This window comes from Schistocerca serialis, chromosome 1 (genome assembly GCF_023864345.2).
Source record: "Schistocerca serialis cubense isolate TAMUIC-IGC-003099 chromosome 1, iqSchSeri2.2, whole genome shotgun sequence".
NCBI lineage: Eukaryota > Metazoa > Arthropoda > Insecta > Orthoptera > Acrididae > Schistocerca > Schistocerca serialis.
Window position 1 is genome coordinate 997,348,904 of NC_064638.1, and position 20,180 is coordinate 997,369,083.

The window sequence follows — 20,180 nt, forward strand, 5'->3', positions numbered from 1 at the left end:
AGTTTATGTCAATAAAAAACAACCATCATTTTCAACCATTAGTTGCTCATCTAAAAGTACTCAATTTGGGATCCTCTACATTGTGTATAATTTTGAAATAGGGAATAGGGTCTTCTGATCCTAGACTAAAAGGAATCCTGCCTTCTGTCGGGGTGGCAATGTTGACATACTGTGACATTTTGACAACAGTCATGCCTGTTAATGTGGGCTTTCCTGGTGTATACTATTGATGGAAAGCTCTTCAATTTCCAACTGTATGGCAGCATTAAGACACCATGATGTTTGAATGAGTATCATATTCATTATCCTCTGGTGAAGTATGTGCTGTCACACCAACCACTACTTGTTACAGCCTGTCAGTCTGTCAGACTGACCACTACCTCCCACTCCCCACAATTATCTGAGGCAATGTCTTTTGTAATGGTGGATTATGTTCTCATCTACACCTTCATAGATAATCACAAGTCATTGTATAGTGCAAGGTGTAGGACACCTTGTACCACTACCATTCATTTCCTTTCCTGTTCCACTCACAATAAAGCAAGGGAAAATTACTGTCTATATGCCTATACATTAGCCCTAAAATCTCTTATCTTTGTGGTCCTTATGTGAAATCTACATGCGTGTCAGTAGAATCATTCAGCAGGCAGCTTCAAATGCTGATTCTCTAAATTTTCTCAATAGTGTTTATGAAAAGAACATTGTCTTTCCTCCAGTGATTCCCATTTGAGTTCATGAAGCATCTCTGTAATAGTTGCATGTTGATCTAATCTCCCTATACAAATCTAGCAGTACACCTCTGGACTGATTTGATGTCTTCCTATAATCGGACCTGTTGGAGTTCACAAACACTTGAGCAGTACTCACAAAAGGGGTTGTTCTAGTGTTCTTATGCAGTCTTCTTTACAGAAGAACCAATCGTTCTTACAATTCTCACAATAAACAGAAGTCAGTCATTCACCTTCTCTATTACAATCCTTACATATAAATTGCACTAAACTTAGATATTTAATCAATGTTGCTTGTCAAGCAGCACACTGCTAATTTGAATATTATGGGATTGCTTTCCAACTCTTCTGCATTAATGTACATTTTCCTGCATTTAGAGCAACTGCCATTCATCTCACCATCTAGATATTTTGTCTAAGTCATCTTTTACCTTCCTACAGTCAGTCAACTACTACACCTTCCCGTTCATCACAGTATCATCAGTAAACACCTGTAGATTGCTTCTCGCCCTGTTTGTCTGATCATTAATGTATGTAGGGAATGTCCTCCTGAGGGATATTGTGTCAAATTCTGTCCAACTGATACACTAGATTCCCAAAATCCAAAGCTTGTTAGAGGGCTCTAAATATTCTCAGTTGGTGAGAGATCTGGCAACCTTGCTGGCCAAGGCAGGGTTTGAAAGGTGTGGAGACAAACAATAGAAACTTTCACCATGTACAGATGAACATTATCTTGTTGAAACATAAAACCAAGATGGATTGCCATGGAGAGCAACAAAGGTGTGCAGAAATTCATTGCCTTATCACTGCTGTAAGGGTGGCACTGATAAGAACCAAAGGAGTCTTGCTATGAAAAGAAATGGCATCCTGCACCATCACTCTTGGCTGACAGGCCATATGGTAGGCAACAGCTGCAGTGGGATACCACCTCTCTGGCCTGGAATCTCGTTGACTGGAATATAATTGTCTTTATTGATGATTCCCAGTTTGAATTGAGCCCTGATGACCAGCAAACATCTAGCTGAAGCCACCCTGGACAACAGTGGGCTACCAAACTGACTGTCACCCATCATACAGCCTGACAGCTGTAAATGATGGTCTTGGATGCCATTTCTTTTCATAGCAGCACCCTTACAGTCCAGCGGTATGTCTACAATATTCTAGGCCCCATTTTGTTGCTCTTTGTGGCAAGCGATTCTGAGTTTACATTTCAGCAACATAATGCCTGCTCGCACACAGCGAGAGTTTCTAATGTTTGTCTTCATTCTTCCAAACCCTATTGTGGCCTGCAAAGTCACCAGATCTCATCCCAACTGAGACTCTTTGGAACATTACGAGCAGGAACCCCCAAAAAGCTCAGTATTTTGACACTCTAAAGCCAATTGAACAGAACTTGGCACAATATCCCTCAGGTTTTTGGAAAATATGTTCAAAACTATTTCACAAGACTGTCTGTCCATACCAATTGCAATAAATCCATAGCCATCCCTGTTGCTAAAAATTAGTGTAGTCAAAGGCCTTCATACCTCTGATTTAGTAATGCTTATTTCAATGATGGCTTGTTATGAATTCTTTTGTTATATATGTTCTGTGACTTGTAATAAAGAACTGTTTTACACTGCAAATTGCTACCTACTACTATCATACACAGCATAAAAATTGGTGCCAAAACCCAGGAAATTTTCCATGAGTGCTGGATTTTTTGAAAGTACTTCACACAGAAATACCATGAGAGCTCACGGCAGTGAGTGTCATGCCAGGCAACAAACTCTTCTGACAGCACCCGCCTACATACACAAATATGCTTAACTGAATTGTCAAACTACACATTTTGCAGTGCCTTTTGTAACCACAGCTGATTCAAATGTTACGGTGTATGCTATTATTGTAGCCACTTGGATGGCACTTAACAGATTGTCAGATCTTAACCTATGCCTGTAGATTTCTTATGACCGATGCTGCCATCTGTTAGTTGTTCATCGAGCTGTATACTACTTTGGCCCACTCAGACAACTGCAGCCACTTCTTGATGTCTGACACAGAAAACATTGATATCAACAATCACTTACAACACTTGGAAAGAGTATGGGCAAGAGAAAGAGCTATTTGAACAAAGTACACAACTTCAATGATACAACCCTCTCCCACCCCACCCCCCCCCCCTCCCTCCCCCTCAATTGAGGAATTTTCTAAAGATCATTTACAGGAACTGTTGTGTATTGTATATACTAACAGACTATGATAACAAAATACACCATCTTCTTGATGACATCGATTATGCTGCTGATGCATCCAAATGTGACAAATATATAGACACAGCCAAGCTTGTTGTTTGAAGCACATTACAGGGAGTAGAAGGGAAACTGATGAATTTCATGGATCACGCTACCATCAGTGATAAACAACCTGCTACAATTCTCACTTCTCTTGTTCTGCTGACTAATATTAGACTGCCCATACACAATTTGAGACTTTTCTGTAGATGCTGAGTCTTGGGCTCATTTTTGGGAACAGATCTAGCAAACTATTTGTCAGGATCCCACAATATCCACCATTCATAAACACACATTTTTGTGTGGCTGATTAGAGGGGGAGGCAAAGTGTTTAGTTGTTGGTATCGCAGTGATCTCTAACGTATGAAGAAACCAAGAGAATCATCACAGCGCAATATGGTGATAAAAATAGAATTATACAAGCTCACCTTTATTTGGAATCTATCAAACCCATGCACTTTCCAAATCCAGAATTGCTTAATTCAACATTTACCAATTGTAACTACCACATCGAAGCTTTGTGTGTGCTTGGTGAAGAGGTAAATGCTTGTGAGTATGTACTAGCACCAAAAATTCTCAAAACTTTTCCTGATGATATCTGTCAATGCGGGCTTATTTGTGTCAAGCAGACTGGTCTTTCAGAAGGGGATATAATTTAGTTGATGCAGTTTATAGGAATGGAAATGCAGTTTATAGGAATGGAAATAGACACAGTGCTTGCCTCGCAGAAGATCAGCAATGAGAATAAAATGTTGACTTTCACACCCATGGTTGTAGTCTTTCATGTCCACGCTAATCTGCTGTGAAGAATGTGGCTACTGGGGCCAAGAAAGTAATAAAATTACTGATGTCACTCAATAAAACAGAAACTGACAAATACTAACAAATATATGAAGATGGTATCTGTTCTTTCGGACATATCCTAAAGAGCAGACACCATCTTCATATAGTTAAGGCTAACCAGCCATTGACCTTCTTCTTTTGTGCTGGATGCACATGCATTGCCTGAACTCTTATGGGACTCGGTAAGATTGCCTGCTGCGAGTAATCAGTGTAGTGGGCAGGGGCACTACGAATGTTGTGTGTGGACATTAAGCCAGGAATGTGGGTCTCACAGGGAGCATGCAAGGGATAAATCCCTGTGCCCTTGATGGCTAGATGGATAGAGCATTTGCCATGTAAGCAAGAGATCCTGGGTTCGATTCCCGGTTGGGGCACACATTTTCAACTGTCCCCATTGATGTATATCAATGCCTGTTGACAGCTTAGGGTCTTGATTTAATTATCATTTAATACTAGAAAATGTTTTCTGCACCTAAACAGGGGGCATAAAGTGTGAAATTGTAGGAAAAAGGGTAGGGTACTTTATTTAACTGTAAAAAATCCACATCACAAATCAATATGTTTTGAAGATATGACATGTGAGATGTCAGCAGCACAGAGCAGTGTCACTTCAGCTAGTAAAATAGATGCAATCATGCAACCATCACATTCTTGCAAACAGGTCATTTGCACATCATAGAACCAACAAGACTAAGTAAACTTATTCAATGTGTGCTAGACAATGGAAGCCAAACATCCTTCATTGTCATTGTTGTGGTCTTCAGTCGAGAGACTCATTTGATGCAGCTCTCCATGCTACTCTATCCTGTGCAAGCTTCTTCATCTCCGAGTAACTACTGCAACCTACATCCTTCTGAATCTGCTTAGTGTATTCATCCCTTGGTCTCCCGTTACACTTTTTACCATCCGCACTTCCCTCCAATACTAAATTGGTGATCCCTTGATGCCTCAGAACATGTCCTACCAACCGATCCCTTCTTCTAGTCAAGTTGTGCCACAAATTCCTCTTCTTCTCAATTCTATTCTGTACCTCTGTATTAGTTATGTGAAACACCCATCTAATCTTCAGCATTCTTCCGTAGCTCCACATTTTGAAAGATTCTATTCTCTTCTTGTCTAAGCTATTTATTGTCCATGTTTCAGTTCCATACATGGCTGCACTCCATACAAATACTTTCAGAAAAGACTTCCAGGCACTTAAATCTATGCTTGATTTTAACAAATTTCTCTTCTTCAGAAATGCTTTCTTTGCCATTGCCAGTCTACATTTTATATCCTCTTTACTTTGACCATCATCAGTTATTTTGCTCCCCAAATAGCAAAACTCATCTACTACTTTAAGTGTCTCATTTCCTAATCTAGTTTCCTCAGCACCTCATTTTAATTCGATTACGTTCAATTATCCTCATTTTGCTTTTGTTGGTGTTCAGCTAGTAAACAAACAATGGAAAATCCAGAATGGAATGTAGCAATACAAGAGAAGGAAAGGACCACCCTGTAGCTGAACACACTACCAAACATTATACCCCTCATCTCAATGACTGCTTCACAGCCTGTGCCATTTGGATCATTTCCACCAACACTAGCGTTTCTGAATTGCGCAGGTGGGAATTTTCCCTGCAATACATCCTGTGCTCCTGTAACCCTCCAAGCCTCAACCTTCGTTATTCACTGTCATCACCCATCCAGCCTCCTCCCTGTTCCCATTCCAGCACTACACAGCCATCATTTCACCGCCACACCCAGTCTTTTAATTTCTTTTATTTTTATTTTTATTTCTCTCCTTTCGGCTACTTCTCCCCTTCCCCCTCCGCACATTCTCTCCTACGCTCCGTCCAAACTGCAACACTCCCACCATACTACCCCTCCCCCTCCCCGCCCCAGCCTCCTCCTTACCCCCACCCAGTCGCCACTCCCATCATGCACTGGTGCTGCTGCTTGCAGTGTAGTTTCAGCTCTTTGAGACTGCAGATGTGTATGCAAGTTGCGTTTGCGTGAGTGTGTGTGCGTGTGTGTCTACTGCTGACAAAGGCCTTAATGGCTGAAAGCTATGATTGTGTGAATCTTTTTATTGTACCTATCACGGCTCAGCATCTCTGCTATATGGTGAGTAGCAACTTTCCTTCTCTCGCATTGTTCAGATAATAAAATAGATGCAATTACATAACCATCACATTCTTGCAAACAGGCCAGGTGCACATCATAGAACCAATAAGACTAAGTAAACTTATTCAATCATCCTTCATAGCAAAGTTATTAATAGAAGATTTGAAACTGCCTGCCTTTAACCGGTGATGAATTAATGTTTGCACAATGCCAAATGTATTCACAGTTGGAAATATGAACCACACCCATTGTACAATGGAATGATGACAATGAAAAATGGGACTCTAACCCAGATTTTCCACTTTATGTATGCAGTCACCTTAACTGTTTCTGCTGTCCAAGCAGACTTCCATTGTCACCATCCATGTGTCATACCTGTACTAGTATATCCCATTAATTTTATTGCCGTTCAGGGGAAGCACCTCATTTCCAAGTTGCAGGCCCGGTATCAGCTGATAAATATGGAACTGCAGTGTCTGTGTTGTGAAGAAGTACAATGCAATGTTCCCTCGGACATGCATGCGTCATACTGCCTCACAACACAGGCAATCAAACACAATGTGCACATGTTTGGTATAGAGGACCACAATGGCTTGCACACCAAGTAGAATTTTGCTTGTCTGGCGCTCCAAATGTGTGTCATGACCTCCCAGAAGAGAGAAAGAATATAAAATTTGATGGCACTCACTGTATCCCCCAGCCTCATAGACATTTCCAAATTCAGTTTCCACGGGAGACTAATTCATACAACCAACTGGTCCTTTGCCACAAACATAAGATTCATTCTTGAAAATTGACAGCAGTCAAATTTGCAAATGCGTGCACTTATTGGATCAAAATAGTCAAGGAAATCTACACACTCTACATGGGAAGCTGATCCAACAAGACTGTACAATTGCATGCTTTTGTCCATTCATTGAAGGTGGACTCCTTCATCTGGAAGATAGATTACAGTTTTTAAACCCCACTAATGAACAGCAGCACCCAGTGCTCCTTGATGGGTCACATCACGTAACAAGAGCCCTCATCTTTCAAACACTTACTTATCTTCAAGCACATTTTGGTGTCTGAATTGTGTTATCCAAACTTCAAAACTGTTTTTGGATATTTAAAGAGCATCAAACCATTAAAAAGGCCCTGAATATACGTTTGCCATCCAATATCATGAAGACTCCAAGCAGATAACAAATTGAAGCTCTCCCACCTCCAGATCGAATGAGACCATCCAAGCCTTTCCATGTCACTGGTGTAGACTTTGCAGCTACATCAAGATAGGCATGGCAATGGATAAGACCTATATAAGACTGTTCACTTGCTCAATAACACATGCGGTACATTTATAGATCTGCTCCAGTATGAATGCCGACATTTTTGATGGCTCAGGGTCATATCCATAGGCCCAAGTTTCATGGTGCATTTCAATTTTGGACATGAAGTCCAGATCTGAATGAAGATGATCCTTCAACTCCATGTAAACTGACACATATGATACCCCAAAGACATGATTCAACTTCATGTGTCAACAGGAAAGTACACAAATCAAACATCTGGATCATACAACTTTGTTCACATTGTGATAATTGTGACATTTTAGATATAGGAAATATTGATCAATCTTTCATTTTACTACACTTAAATTGCAAAGGGAAATATTTTCTGTGTAATCAGGTTAACAGAATAATTGAGAAAAGACTCAAAATAAATAAATAAATGGGTTTAACAAATTGTACAGTGAAAAAGTCTCATTTTTAGAGAAAATTGTAAAAGTTTAGTTCCAGAATCATCACAGAGTACAAATACTTCATTCAAAAAAACAGGTTCCTAATTGCTTAGAGGAGAAGCAAAACAAATGCAAATTACTTACGCTCTTGCAAGTCAGCATTCACAGTATCAGGCATAAATTACTAGATTTGGAACATTTTTGCAAGTTAAAAAATGTGATGTGCTATGTGTCTCAGAACATTGGCTTACAGAAAAATCAGTAGATTTTTTTCATACTTAATGAGTGCATCCTGTTAGCTATAATGTACAGAAATGGGAGAAGAAATGGGGAAGGGGGGCCTGGGGTGTGGGAGGGGGGGTGTTACGATATTTGCAAGATGATACACAAAATTTTCTACAATAGATATAAGCTCATACCACTATGAATTAAATAGAGAATTTAGTTGTATAAGACTGGTCATGCAGAATATCATAATTGTCAGTTTGTATAGCTCTCCAAATGATGATGTTAATTTATTTTTTGAGAAATTTCAATAAATTAAGAGAAAATTTTTAAAACACAAAGCATATGTTGCAGAATGTGGCAATTTGAACTTAGAGTTGTCTGGCTTAGATGAGCCTAACTCAAAAACATTTTTAAACCTACTCAGATCATTAAATTTATATTGTACTAACAATAGCCCAACATGTGGGAAAGACTGTTTGGACAATATTAATTTCTCAATAGACCTATACACTTTTAGCATAGCAGACGAATGTTTTGCAGATCATGATCCAGTACAGTGCACATACCACAATACATGGTCAGATAATGATTATGTGACTGCAGGTAAGAAGCCAAGCATGACATGGGTTAGAGGTTGGAAAGAGGAATGTATTAAGTTATATACAGACTGCCTTAGAAATGCAAATTGGGACTTTGTTTATGAATACGAGTAGATAAATCAACTCTTGAAACTCTCTTTAATATTTGCTTAAGATACATATTGATTTATGTTACTCTTGTTCATCACTGAAAAGAAATGATTCTACGCCAAACAGAAAAGCTAAAAAGTTAAATGGTGCATTGATGACCTGGCTGGTATCAGGAAAAAGATGATTTCACTATACAAGATGTATAAAAGTAATTGCAAATGTGGCATAGAGCAGTATGACATTTCTTATAAAGTTTACTTGAAATGTAAAAAGATTGTAAAGCTGAACTTAAACTTACCAAACAAGTTGCCTATGAAAATTATGTAGAAGAAGCTCTGAAAAAATGTAAGGCTGCCAGGGATATTATAAAACAATAACCCACTTCTACCCAAACTAAAGACGCCCTGCGTGAGCCAGAAGAGCTCAATAAATACTTTATTACCATAGTAAATGAATTAAGATCTAAAACTAACCAGTCAAACCCATCAGCAGCTGATATACTTCCTGATCAGGTTCCTAGAGAACATGAATTCCATTGATATCTTGTCATGCTGTTTCAATATTTTCTAACCCAAAAAGCTTGGACTGCTACTGGCTATCTAACTACAAACTAACAAAAAACAATACACCTTATTTCCAAACCACTTGCTTTTATTGTGAATAAATACCTAGAATTTGGAGTTTTCCCTGGACGAGGTCAAAGTTTCAAACGTTATACTTACATACAGAAAGTGGAAAAAGTATTTTCTCGGGATCTATAGGCCAGTGTCTACTCTTATAATGTTTTTCAAAATATTTGAAGGTATTTTCCACATACTGCTTTCTAACTACTTCGAGAAACATAATCTACTTTGTAGTACACAGCATGGTTTTCGACAAGGTAGAAGTACCCATTCTGCAGTCCTTGAAATTATTAATCACACAATAAATGCATTTGAAAATAAGAATACAGTCTCTCTTGAGCTATTCAATTTGAGCAAGGCTTTTGACTGCATCCCCTTTGACACATACTAGCCACATTACAATATTATGGAATAAATAATATAGATTAGAAATAAATTAATTCTTATCTAAATGACTCGAGGCAATTTGTGTCAATTCAAAATAGGCATTTTTCCCTGAAGAAAGTCACATCTGGTCTGCCTCAAGGCTCTGTCCTTGGACCATTCTTCATCATTGTTGCAATTAATGATTTGCCACATTATGTTGGGCTTCACTCAGTTGTTTGCTGTGTGGACAACACAACTTTACTCACCACAGATCAAGATATGTTGAGGTTATACCAAAATTCACAGGACTCTCTCGCCTTAACTCTAAACTGATTCTCATCTAATAAACTAATGTGCAATCGAAGAGTACTCAACATCTGTTGCTGGGATTAGCTAAAGACATAGAAGCAAAATCTGTAAAACTGCATGGAATACATATTGATTCCAAACTAAACTAACAATACCATATTAACCACGTCTGCAGAAAGATATCAAGGATGTCCTACCTCATACGTAAAGTATCTAATCTAATGAGAAATGGATATCTTAGGACAGCTTATTTGTGACTTTTTCAATCTCACATATCTTATGGGCTGTTGTTAGGGAACACTCAAATCACATCATCGATGTATTACTGATCCAGAAAAAGATGCTACGAATAATGTATAAGGTTCGTACAAGGGAACACTGCTGCCCTTTATTCATTAAGACCAAATTAATGACAATGCTAAATCTTTATATCTATGCATCACTGATGTATGTGAAAAACAACATAGCAGAGTTTGACACTAGAGAGAATGTACACTGTCATGACACCAGAAACAAGAAGTGTATTGACAATCCTAGGATTGGATGTCAAAAACAGGCAACTCTCACAAAGCGAACTATTTAAATTTTTTTAAATAAACTGTCAAATTCTGCAATTATTACACCTTTCAACAATTTTAAAAGTAAGTTTTATAAATGATTAATAAACAATCCATTCTACAGTTTAAGAGACTTCTTGGATATGAGTAATGTAGAAACTGAATTTTAGGACTATGATTACTATCCTATACAACAGGTTAATATTAAATAAATTATTTGTACATGCAATTGAACAGAAATTAATACAGATGTTGCGGCTGTACATCAATGTTAAGCCCATTCCACAACATGTGGTCAATGGCTACTAAGGAATCTGAATCATGATTTCCTTCTGTTCATCAGTCAAAAGTCAGATAACAAATTTTGCACTCACTCATCTCATTTGCAAATTATCAGTTAAAATGCTTTGCACAGACCCATATGAGATGCATCAAGATGATGAAGATCAATATTTGTTTGAAAGATGAGGACTCTCATGAAATGATGTGACCTATCAAGGACTATTGGATGTCATGGCTCATTGGTGAGACCTACAGACTGTAATCTACCACCCAGATGGAGTCCATCTTCAGTGAATGGGTGAAAGCATCCAATTTTAGAATAGCTGCTTCCTTTGTGTACTGCACCGCTGACCTGTCAAGGAGATGACATGATTTCATTGTTATAGCATAAGCCAAGCCATACATCCTAATCACAACATGTATTTTAATTTGATCCTTTATATAATTTCAAATTACATATTGGGTTAGTTGTGTGTAAGATGCAATGCATCTTAATAAAAATCAGTCCCACACAGATTGCTAGTGCTGTTCATTATGTTTACAATACGTTGATTTGACTGAGTTTACATGAGTTCAGAAGGGTTAAAAACATTCAAAGACAATAATAACTACAATAATTAAATTTGAACAGAATGTTGTTGCCTATATCAAATGACTGCATTTGATTATGGGCTAATCTGATAGCAGATTTTGTCAAGGCAAAGTATTTTGAAAGTTACTGGTACATCAGTGTTTCAGTTAGTTGAAACATTATCTTCTGTGTGCAACCAGTTACCTGAACTGAGGTATTTTAACCACTTGCTCTGATTGAGATACCTCAAGTGCTTCAAAAGACATTTTCAAAAATGAGTCGAAAAGGAACTCAAACAGTAGCCCCATAAAATGCTTGGTGGTTTCAGTTCATGGAAATTATTCCCAATAAAACCTATTATTCCAGTATGACATTTTCACTCTGCAATGGAGTGTGCTCAGATATGAAACTTCCTGGAAGATTAAAATTGTATGCCAGACCAAGACTTGAACTCGTTACCTATTGCCTTTTGCGGGCAAGTGCTCAACCATCTGAGCTACCCATGTACGACTCATGACCTGTCCTCACAATTTTACTTCCATCAGTTTGAGTATCAGCCTAGCACACAATTTTAATCTGCCAATAACTTTCAAAACCTATTACATCACTGTAAATTTGACGTTGTTCTGACTTCCAAGACATAGTAATGTTAGGTATGATTTCTGAAATTGGAGTCACACAGTGAGAGCTGACAGACTACATTTAAGTAAAATGACTTGTATGAAGGGAGAGGAATAATTTAAAGCAATTTTATGTCACAGCCAAAAGTGTGTGGTATGTTACATCAGACCCAACTTTTATTACATGAAAATTTAGGTTATGATGAACAAAGAGCTTTCTGCCTCAAGCAGTCAATCAGATGTAGTGTTCTTGCAATCTTATATTGGCAAAACAAGAGAAGATTATATCACAAATGGTGGAGATAGACTTCTACCGACGATCTGACCCACCAACAGATGTAACTGAAAACTTCAGATAAAATCTCAACTGACTAATACATATGTTCCCCAATCATACATTTGTCAATAGTGAAGACTTTAATCATCCAAAAAAGTTTTGTAAGTCATGAAAAACACAATCTATCCTGAGAAACATTACTACATGCTTTCTCTGAAAGCTAATTAGAACAGATAGGTGATAGAAATATACTGAATCAAATGGCAACAACTAGACCTGACCTCTTTGAGGCTGTTTACATCAAAAATATGATCATGAGGCAGTTGTAGCAACAACTGTCGTATTCCACACAGACTTTATAGCTGCGTTAGCCCCACTTACCATGCGCAAAAAACTGTGCCAGTAATTTGAAGAAAGTGCAAGTTACACACATGCACACAAGTGATCCAATCTCAAAGATAACCATCTGTTGTAGAATCTTAGAACTTATTCTGAGCTCAAATGCAATGATGTATCACAAACAAACTGAGCTCCTCTATGCCAAACAGCACATATTCTGAAAATAATGATCATGTAAACTCAACTTGAACTTTTCTCATAAAACATTCTAAAAGGCATGGACAAGGCATTCAGGTAGATGCAGTGTTTCTTGATTTCCAATAAACATATTCCTGAGTGGTATCACAAAGCATAATAATGAAAGTATGATCATATGGACTATCAAATTAAATTTCTGGTTGAAATTTTAAAAAATGGAGACCACCTTCATGGCCAAGATTACTAACACATGCTTCTTGTGCAATGGCACATGACTTGTGGGGGAGGGGGGGGAGAGGGGGGGAGGGGGAGGGGGGGGGGAGGGGGAGCCAGTTTCAATTCTGGTGGTGGAAAAAATTTTCACTACCAGTATTTACAGTACTTAGTAGGCATGGGGAGGAGAGGTGGTGGCATAAAGTTCCTGACCACCAGACTTTGTGTCAATATCCTGGCTTAAATATCCAACATCTTAACAGTGTCTCATGAAGCGAGGGCACATGACACTGTTGATGGTGATCATCTATCAGGTGGGGGACATTAAGCTTGGTGGTCCCCTTGGTGCTATTCACGAGGAGTAGGCTAGGTGCCAGCACTGGGTTTCAGCCTCACCCTTCTCTCATCATCATCATCACATAACACAAACATCACACTGCAACATGCACACACACACACACACACACACACACACACACACACACACACACATGCAATGTTACAAATGTTGTAGTGAAACATGTTGTAAGTGACTTTTTAAAAAAAGTAAATCAAGAAATGGGAAGTTCAGGATGGATTAACAACAATATGAAAAGGTTAGTTTGCTACTCACCACATAGAGGTGGCATTGAGTACCATAAAGGCATAGTGAAAAGAATACTAGAAGTATTTACACTTTTGGATAAACTCCTTCCTTAGAGGTAGAATTCTCAGACAGTCACAGAGCAAAACTGACACATACATCGGTTACCGTCCCTGACTGCTAGGGCTCAACTGCAACTGTGTCTGATATGAACAGCAATCTGCTTGGGTCAGAGGGTGGGTGTAACAAGGAGACATGGGCCATGAACAGAGAGGAGAGGAGCAGAGATAGGGGCGCAGGAGGATGCTAATACTGCCTATGGGAATGTGGAGGGAGATAGTGGGGACAGAATACGTGCTAGGTGCAGTGTCAGGAGGCTGTGATGGCCAGAAGGATGGGAGTGCAGGTGGGGGTGGAGGGGTTGGCAGAAGTAAAGAAGAGAAAAGAACATGCAGGTGCATTGGCAGGACAGAAGTCATGTATGTGGTGTGGGTGGGAGCAGGGAAGGGGATAATCAGGTGGCAGACAGGGAGTAGGGAAGGCTGAGGCAAGGGGGATTATGGAAATGAAGGAGAAATATACTGTAGGAAGAGTTCCCACTTGTGCAGTTCAGGAATGTTGGTGTTAGCTGAAGAAGCAAGATAACAGTCATTAAAGGGAAGCATGCTGTGTTGGGTGATGGTATATTCAGCAACTGAGATGTCTAGCCATCTCTTGGATACATTATGGCAGTGGCCATTCATGTGGATGGACAGCTTGTTAGCACTTATGCTCACAAAGAATGCTGCACAGTAGTTGCAGTTAGGTTTGTAGAACACATGGCTGCTTTCACAGTGACCCTACCTCTGATGGGGAGGATATGCCAGTATTAGAACTGGAGGTGGTGGTGGTGGTGGTGGTGGTGGTGGGAGGATGTGTGGGATGGGTCTTGCATCGAGGCTTGTTGCAGGGATATGAGCCATGAGACAGGGGGTTGGGAACAGGACTGTAGTAGGGACAATTATAATGTGTAAGTTGGGTGGTTGTTGGAATACCACTGTGGAAGATGTGGGGAGGATGGTGCAGAGAATATTTCTTATTTCAGTGTAGGATGAGAGATAGTCAAAATGTTGGCAGAAAATGTGATTCATCTTCAGTTTTTATTGTTGTGTCATTCTCAGTTGCACATAATAATATGGCATGTAGTTGCTTCAGTTCAAGGTGGTACTGAGTTGAGATGAATGCTTCTTCGTGATCAGGTTGTGGGTATGTGGGGTACGGCAGGTGAATGGTGAAACAAGGCATGGGAGATCTGTTTCCGGACGAGGTGACCTCAGTGAGGCCCTTGATATATTTGGAGAGGGGCTACTCATCACTACATATGCAGTGACCACTGGCAGCTAGGCAGTATGGGAGGGATTTCTCAGGGTTTAATGGATGGCAGCTCTCGAAGTGAAGGAATTGTTGCTGGTTGGCAGGGTTGTTGTGGATAGAGGTACTGATGTTGCCGTCCTTGAGGTGGAGGCCGACATTAAGGAAGGTCGCTTGTTGGGCTGAGGAGGACCAGCATGTGCAATTAGTCTAATCTTGTCTTAGCAATCCTTATGGGAGCGATACATAGAGGGATGAAGAATAGCTCTAGATTCTTCACTTAATACCGTTTCTTGAAACTTTGTAAGTAGGCTTTTGCAGGATAATTGGTGTCTATCTTCATGAGCTCGCCAATTCAGGTTTTTCAACATTTCTGTGGTGTTCTCCTGTTAGTGAAACAAACCTGTGACCACTTGTACTGCCCTTCATTACATACATTTAATAACCTCTGTGAGTCCTATTTGGTATGGATCCAACATAATTGAGCAATAATCTAAGAAGTTATTTGTAACCAGTCTCTTTTTTAGACTCATACATATTCTCAGTATCCTGCCAACGAAGCAATGTCTGCCGCATGCCTTATCCTACAACTGAAACTATGTAATAATTCCATTACACATACCTTCATGTTTTTATCCTGAGGCATTTGTGTGATTTGACTAATATTGACTATTATTTAAACTAAACTACAGTACCTAGCTTTGTTGTACCTGGGACTCCTATTATTAACACTGTTTGACACTTAATTACTGTGAGCACACATATGCTAACATTTCTACAGCTGCAGATGCACTACAACTAAACCTCTATAGCAGCTTTTTAATCATCAAGATATAAAATTTAGGTATGCTTGCAAGCTTAAGCAATCTTCCCATCATTAGCATAATAACCTAAGTGAGCACCTTCTGTAACCGAGTGTGAAAATTCCTGAAACTGGCATAAGATAACAAATTAAATTTGATGACATAAGAAGTGATTAGTTACTACAGTTCCAAAATATTAGTCACTACTGTGAATAATGTAGACATCCGTTGCATAAGGTATTGAACCATTACCTTTTGTTGAAACAAGAAAATTTGTGCCCTAATGGGTCTCGAACTTGGATTTCTCATGTATCGCCAGTGGTTGCCTTAACCATCTCAGCTACCTGTGTACATTTCCAGACCAATCCATACCTCCATATGCCACAGTTTGGATCAGTCTTGGAAGTGATCATAAATAGCTGATAGTTGAGGTGACTGCTTGCAATAAGAAGGAAATCAAGTTTTGAGTTCTGGTCTGCCACAATTTCCATGTGTCTCCAATAGGTATTGTTCCAATTCCTAATGCAGCCAATGTCAAAGTTACCTGCATTTGTGAGTAACATTTTGGAATTTAACACATTGTCAACAATGTCTCTTTCTTGAGACATGCAAGCACTGTAAAAATAAAAAAATAAAATTAAAAAAAAATTACTACGGTTCCTCCCTCAGTAATATATGATACAGTCTTGGTGTTCCTTCATCCATTATTGAAAAAATGATATTCATTTTACATCCCTAAAGGTTCTCCTTCATGGTGACTGTAATTATGGAACCCAACGAAGGAAAATAAGCAGCAATCTGAAACACTTTTTGTGCTATATGAGGAGGCTTTTGTTCACCACTGGAAAAAGTGCATAACAAAGGAAAGTAAAAAAATAATGTTACCATTTTTCACCAAAATATTCCGGGATTGAAGAATAAAGTAGATGAGCTCCTGGTTTGTTTAGATGACATTGGATCTGATAATGTAATGGTATACAATGCATGTCTGAGCATCACATTGTGTCTGATATGGAAAAGGTAAATGTCAGTGGTCATTAACTAGCTGCACATATGAGTAGAGAGAATAAGGTGAGAGGAGGAGTTGCCATATATGTCAAAAGTTATCACTATGTAAAAAGTGTAGATACAAAAAAGTTTTGTCTAGAGCAACATATAGAAGCATCTTCCTGTCAACTTCAACTGAAGGAGGGCTCTTTTATAATTGTAACAGTATATAGGTCCCCTTCAGGAAACTTTCATTTATTCCTGGAAAACTTGGATGCCTTGTTGTGCTATCTGTCAGATAGGGGAAAGCAAATTATTATTTGTGGGAACTTCAATGTTGATTCACTGAAAGAGGGTAATAGGAAGAATGACCTGGAAGTCTTGCTCAGTTTTTTCAATTTGACATCTGTCATTAATTTTCCTACTCGGGTAGTAAAGGACAGCAGCACATTGATAGATAACTTTTTTATAGACCAAAATAAGTTTAAAAACATACATTCTTGTCCTGTTGAGAATGGCCTTTCTGATCATGGTGCTCAGCTAGTTACAATATATGGCATAGCTCCATTCAGTAATTCAAAACTACCCTCCAAAGTTGTGCATTCAATTAATGACTCAACAATTAGAAATTTCAGAGAAAATCTTCAGCAGTTAGACTGGAATGAGGTGTACAAATGATGCCAATTTAAAATATAACTTATTTCATGATACACTCTTAAGAGAATTTGGAAACTGTTTCCCCAAGAAAGTAGTTAAATCTAATTTTAGGAAACCAGATCTGACAGTCTGACAGATAGCCACATAGCATTTAAAAGGAAATTAAAAGAATTTCTGAATGGCAACTCCTTTACTCATTAAATGAATTTTTGGATATAATAAGTGGGTAATTTACCCAACCCCCCCCCCCCCCCCCACACACACACACACACAAAAAAAATATATTTGTAATGTAATACCTTGTATAGACACCTTTTATTAACCTGACACGTTCCACGTCATTATGAAGTGTCGTATTGATGATCTATGGAACAAGTTCTAATCTAATATAATCAAATCTAATCTTGTTCTGACTATGCACTAAAGTTTTATTATGCACCATAACTCTAATTTTATGTACAGTGATAATCACCATCTCTATCATTTATATCTTCTGGCAAAACTAATAGGAGAAACAATAAAAATAAAAGTACAGAAATAATATTAATGAAAATTAATAGTAAATGAAGAAATAGAAAAATATAAGAAACACTGCCCTGGAGCAGCACATGTTTCAGTTAAATAATGAAATTTGTATGATGCCACTGCTTTGCAAATGTAAATGGAACGAAATAGGAAAGTACCCTCCTCTATATAGACTGAATGTGGAAACCTTACCAAACATAAAATGTGCCCTCGTCCATATCAATGAAATGAAAGAAAATGGAAAACACCAGTAATATCTGCAAGGAAATTTTTATTTTTAATATGTTGCCATCTGTACCAATGTAACACACTAGTGCAGTGTAAGACTGTTATTCATGAGACCAATAAAGGTCAAAATTCATGTCGTTCTCACTAACTTTTTTCTTTTTTTCCAGGTCAGCCTCCACATCATATATCCAATAGATTTTCCACCTATTAATTCATCAGATTTTAATGAAGGGCTTAGAAAACTTATTCCAAAAACTTGCAGTTTTAATCATCAGCAAGTACTTGACAAAATGCTACAGAAGCGACCTCAGAATATGTTTTTATGGCGTGAAAAGCTGCCATACCCTCAAAATATATTGCGAAATATTGCTAGAAAAACTTGTCAAAACCAGTATTTTGTGTGCCCTGATATAGATATGATACCAACATCAAAAGTTGTATGTGATAAACTGAACAAGTTTCTTGAAAATCCAAAACAAAAAAGTTGTCTCAAATGTGCCTATGTAATTCCTGTATATGAGATATCTTCAAATGTTACAAGAATTCCCTATAACAAAACAGAATTGACTAAGATGGTAAAACAAAGAAATGCAAGAGTCTTCCACTCAAATGTCTTCTGGCGAAACCAATGGTTATCGAATTTATCTTACTGGGAAAATCAAAAGGAAAGTTCAAAAATGTCAGTATCATATGATGCTGGTAAATATTCCTTTTGGTATGAACCTATTTATGTTGCACAAACATCAGCACCTCTCTATGATGAAAGATTTATAGGTTATGGCCTTACAAGAAATACACAGGTATGTAACCGCAACATGGTTGGTTCTTTACTATTCTGTCATATTGGCTCTGCACATTAAATCTGATTTCATTCCTTTTCCTACAGATTTATGAAATGTATTTAGATGGATGGAGTTTTAAGATTGTAAATAACATCTTTTTAGTACATTGGGGATTCCAAAATCGGAGCAGTCAGAGTGCATTGAGAAAGAAACAAGCATTCGATAATTTTGCTGTTTTCAAGGACTTCCTTAGAGAAAAGTCAGTGAAATATGACAAGGATCCATTGAACCTGTTGCAGATGTATGAGAAAATGAATGTAAGAATAAAACTACAAAATCTGAATGTAACAGAATCTGAAAATTTTATTCTTACTTAAATTTCTGGTCATGTTTAGTAACTTTCTGTGGCAAAATAATTTATCTTAATAATAAACTGTGATAATTTACATTACTCTTGATCTTCTTATTGTAATGGAAGAAGAAAATGTGCCAATTCATAAGAAAAAATATTAGTGCTAATGAGTGCATGTGACAAAAGAGAGAGAAATAGTTAAGTGGATTTAAATATATTCTGCAATTGCAATGTATATAATGCAAAACATTCTGTTCATAGTAATCCAGAATGAAAGCTCATGTATAGTTTGTGATACTGTACAAGCAATATCCACAATAGTAATACCAATTGAAGCAGGCACTATGCATACTGGCCAACATCAGATGATTTTGAATTCTGCACTTCAGTCTTGTAACTTCTTTGTAATGAGAGGCATGTAACACATCATGTGGGGCTGCCAACCATGTGATCTGCACAATAACACCATCAGTCCTGCTGTCTCCATTATTTAACAATTGCTGCTCTGCTATCTATCAATATAGCATCAGGTTTTTCCCAAAATGGTAACATACAGTGTGACATTCTCCTACTTTATATCTTTATTTGTTGTCATTGGTGTCAAAGTACTGCATTGCTACACTGGCTGAAAAATGGAGTTTGGAAGTTCAACACTGACTACTTTAAGTGATGTAGCCGACAGGTGCACATTTGCGTTTCACAGTTCTTTACTTTCACTGTTCACCCCCCCCCCCCCCCAATAAGACACAATTATATGACCAGTGCACTCTATTGTTTAACTTTATATACATCTCATCAATAGTTTGCAGGCAAATATCAACTTACTGTTAGACTATTGTACAGTCTGTTGTACATCTGTGACCAGTAAAAACCTAACCACACATTTCACAATCTTTCAGATAAATTGAACAGACTTTGTCATTGCTTTAACATGTGGCCTATTGGTGTAACACTTATTTCACAGTTAAGCT

General features: G+C 38.1%; 1 protein-coding gene across 1 annotated transcript in view; it reads left to right on the forward strand.

Annotated features, from left to right (window-relative positions):
• The window catches only part of LOC126454743 (beta-1,4-glucuronyltransferase 1-like), a 91,091-nt gene extending 71,857 nt beyond the window's left edge, over positions 1-19,234 (forward strand). Inside the window, exons 3-4 of the mRNA XM_050091134.1 lie at positions 18,243-18,875; positions 18,962-19,234. Coding sequence (XP_049947091.1) covers positions 18,243-18,875; positions 18,962-19,234 — 906 coding nt within the window. The remainder of the gene's footprint in view (positions 1-18,242; positions 18,876-18,961) is intronic.
• Positions 19,235-20,180: the final 946 nt, after the last annotated feature.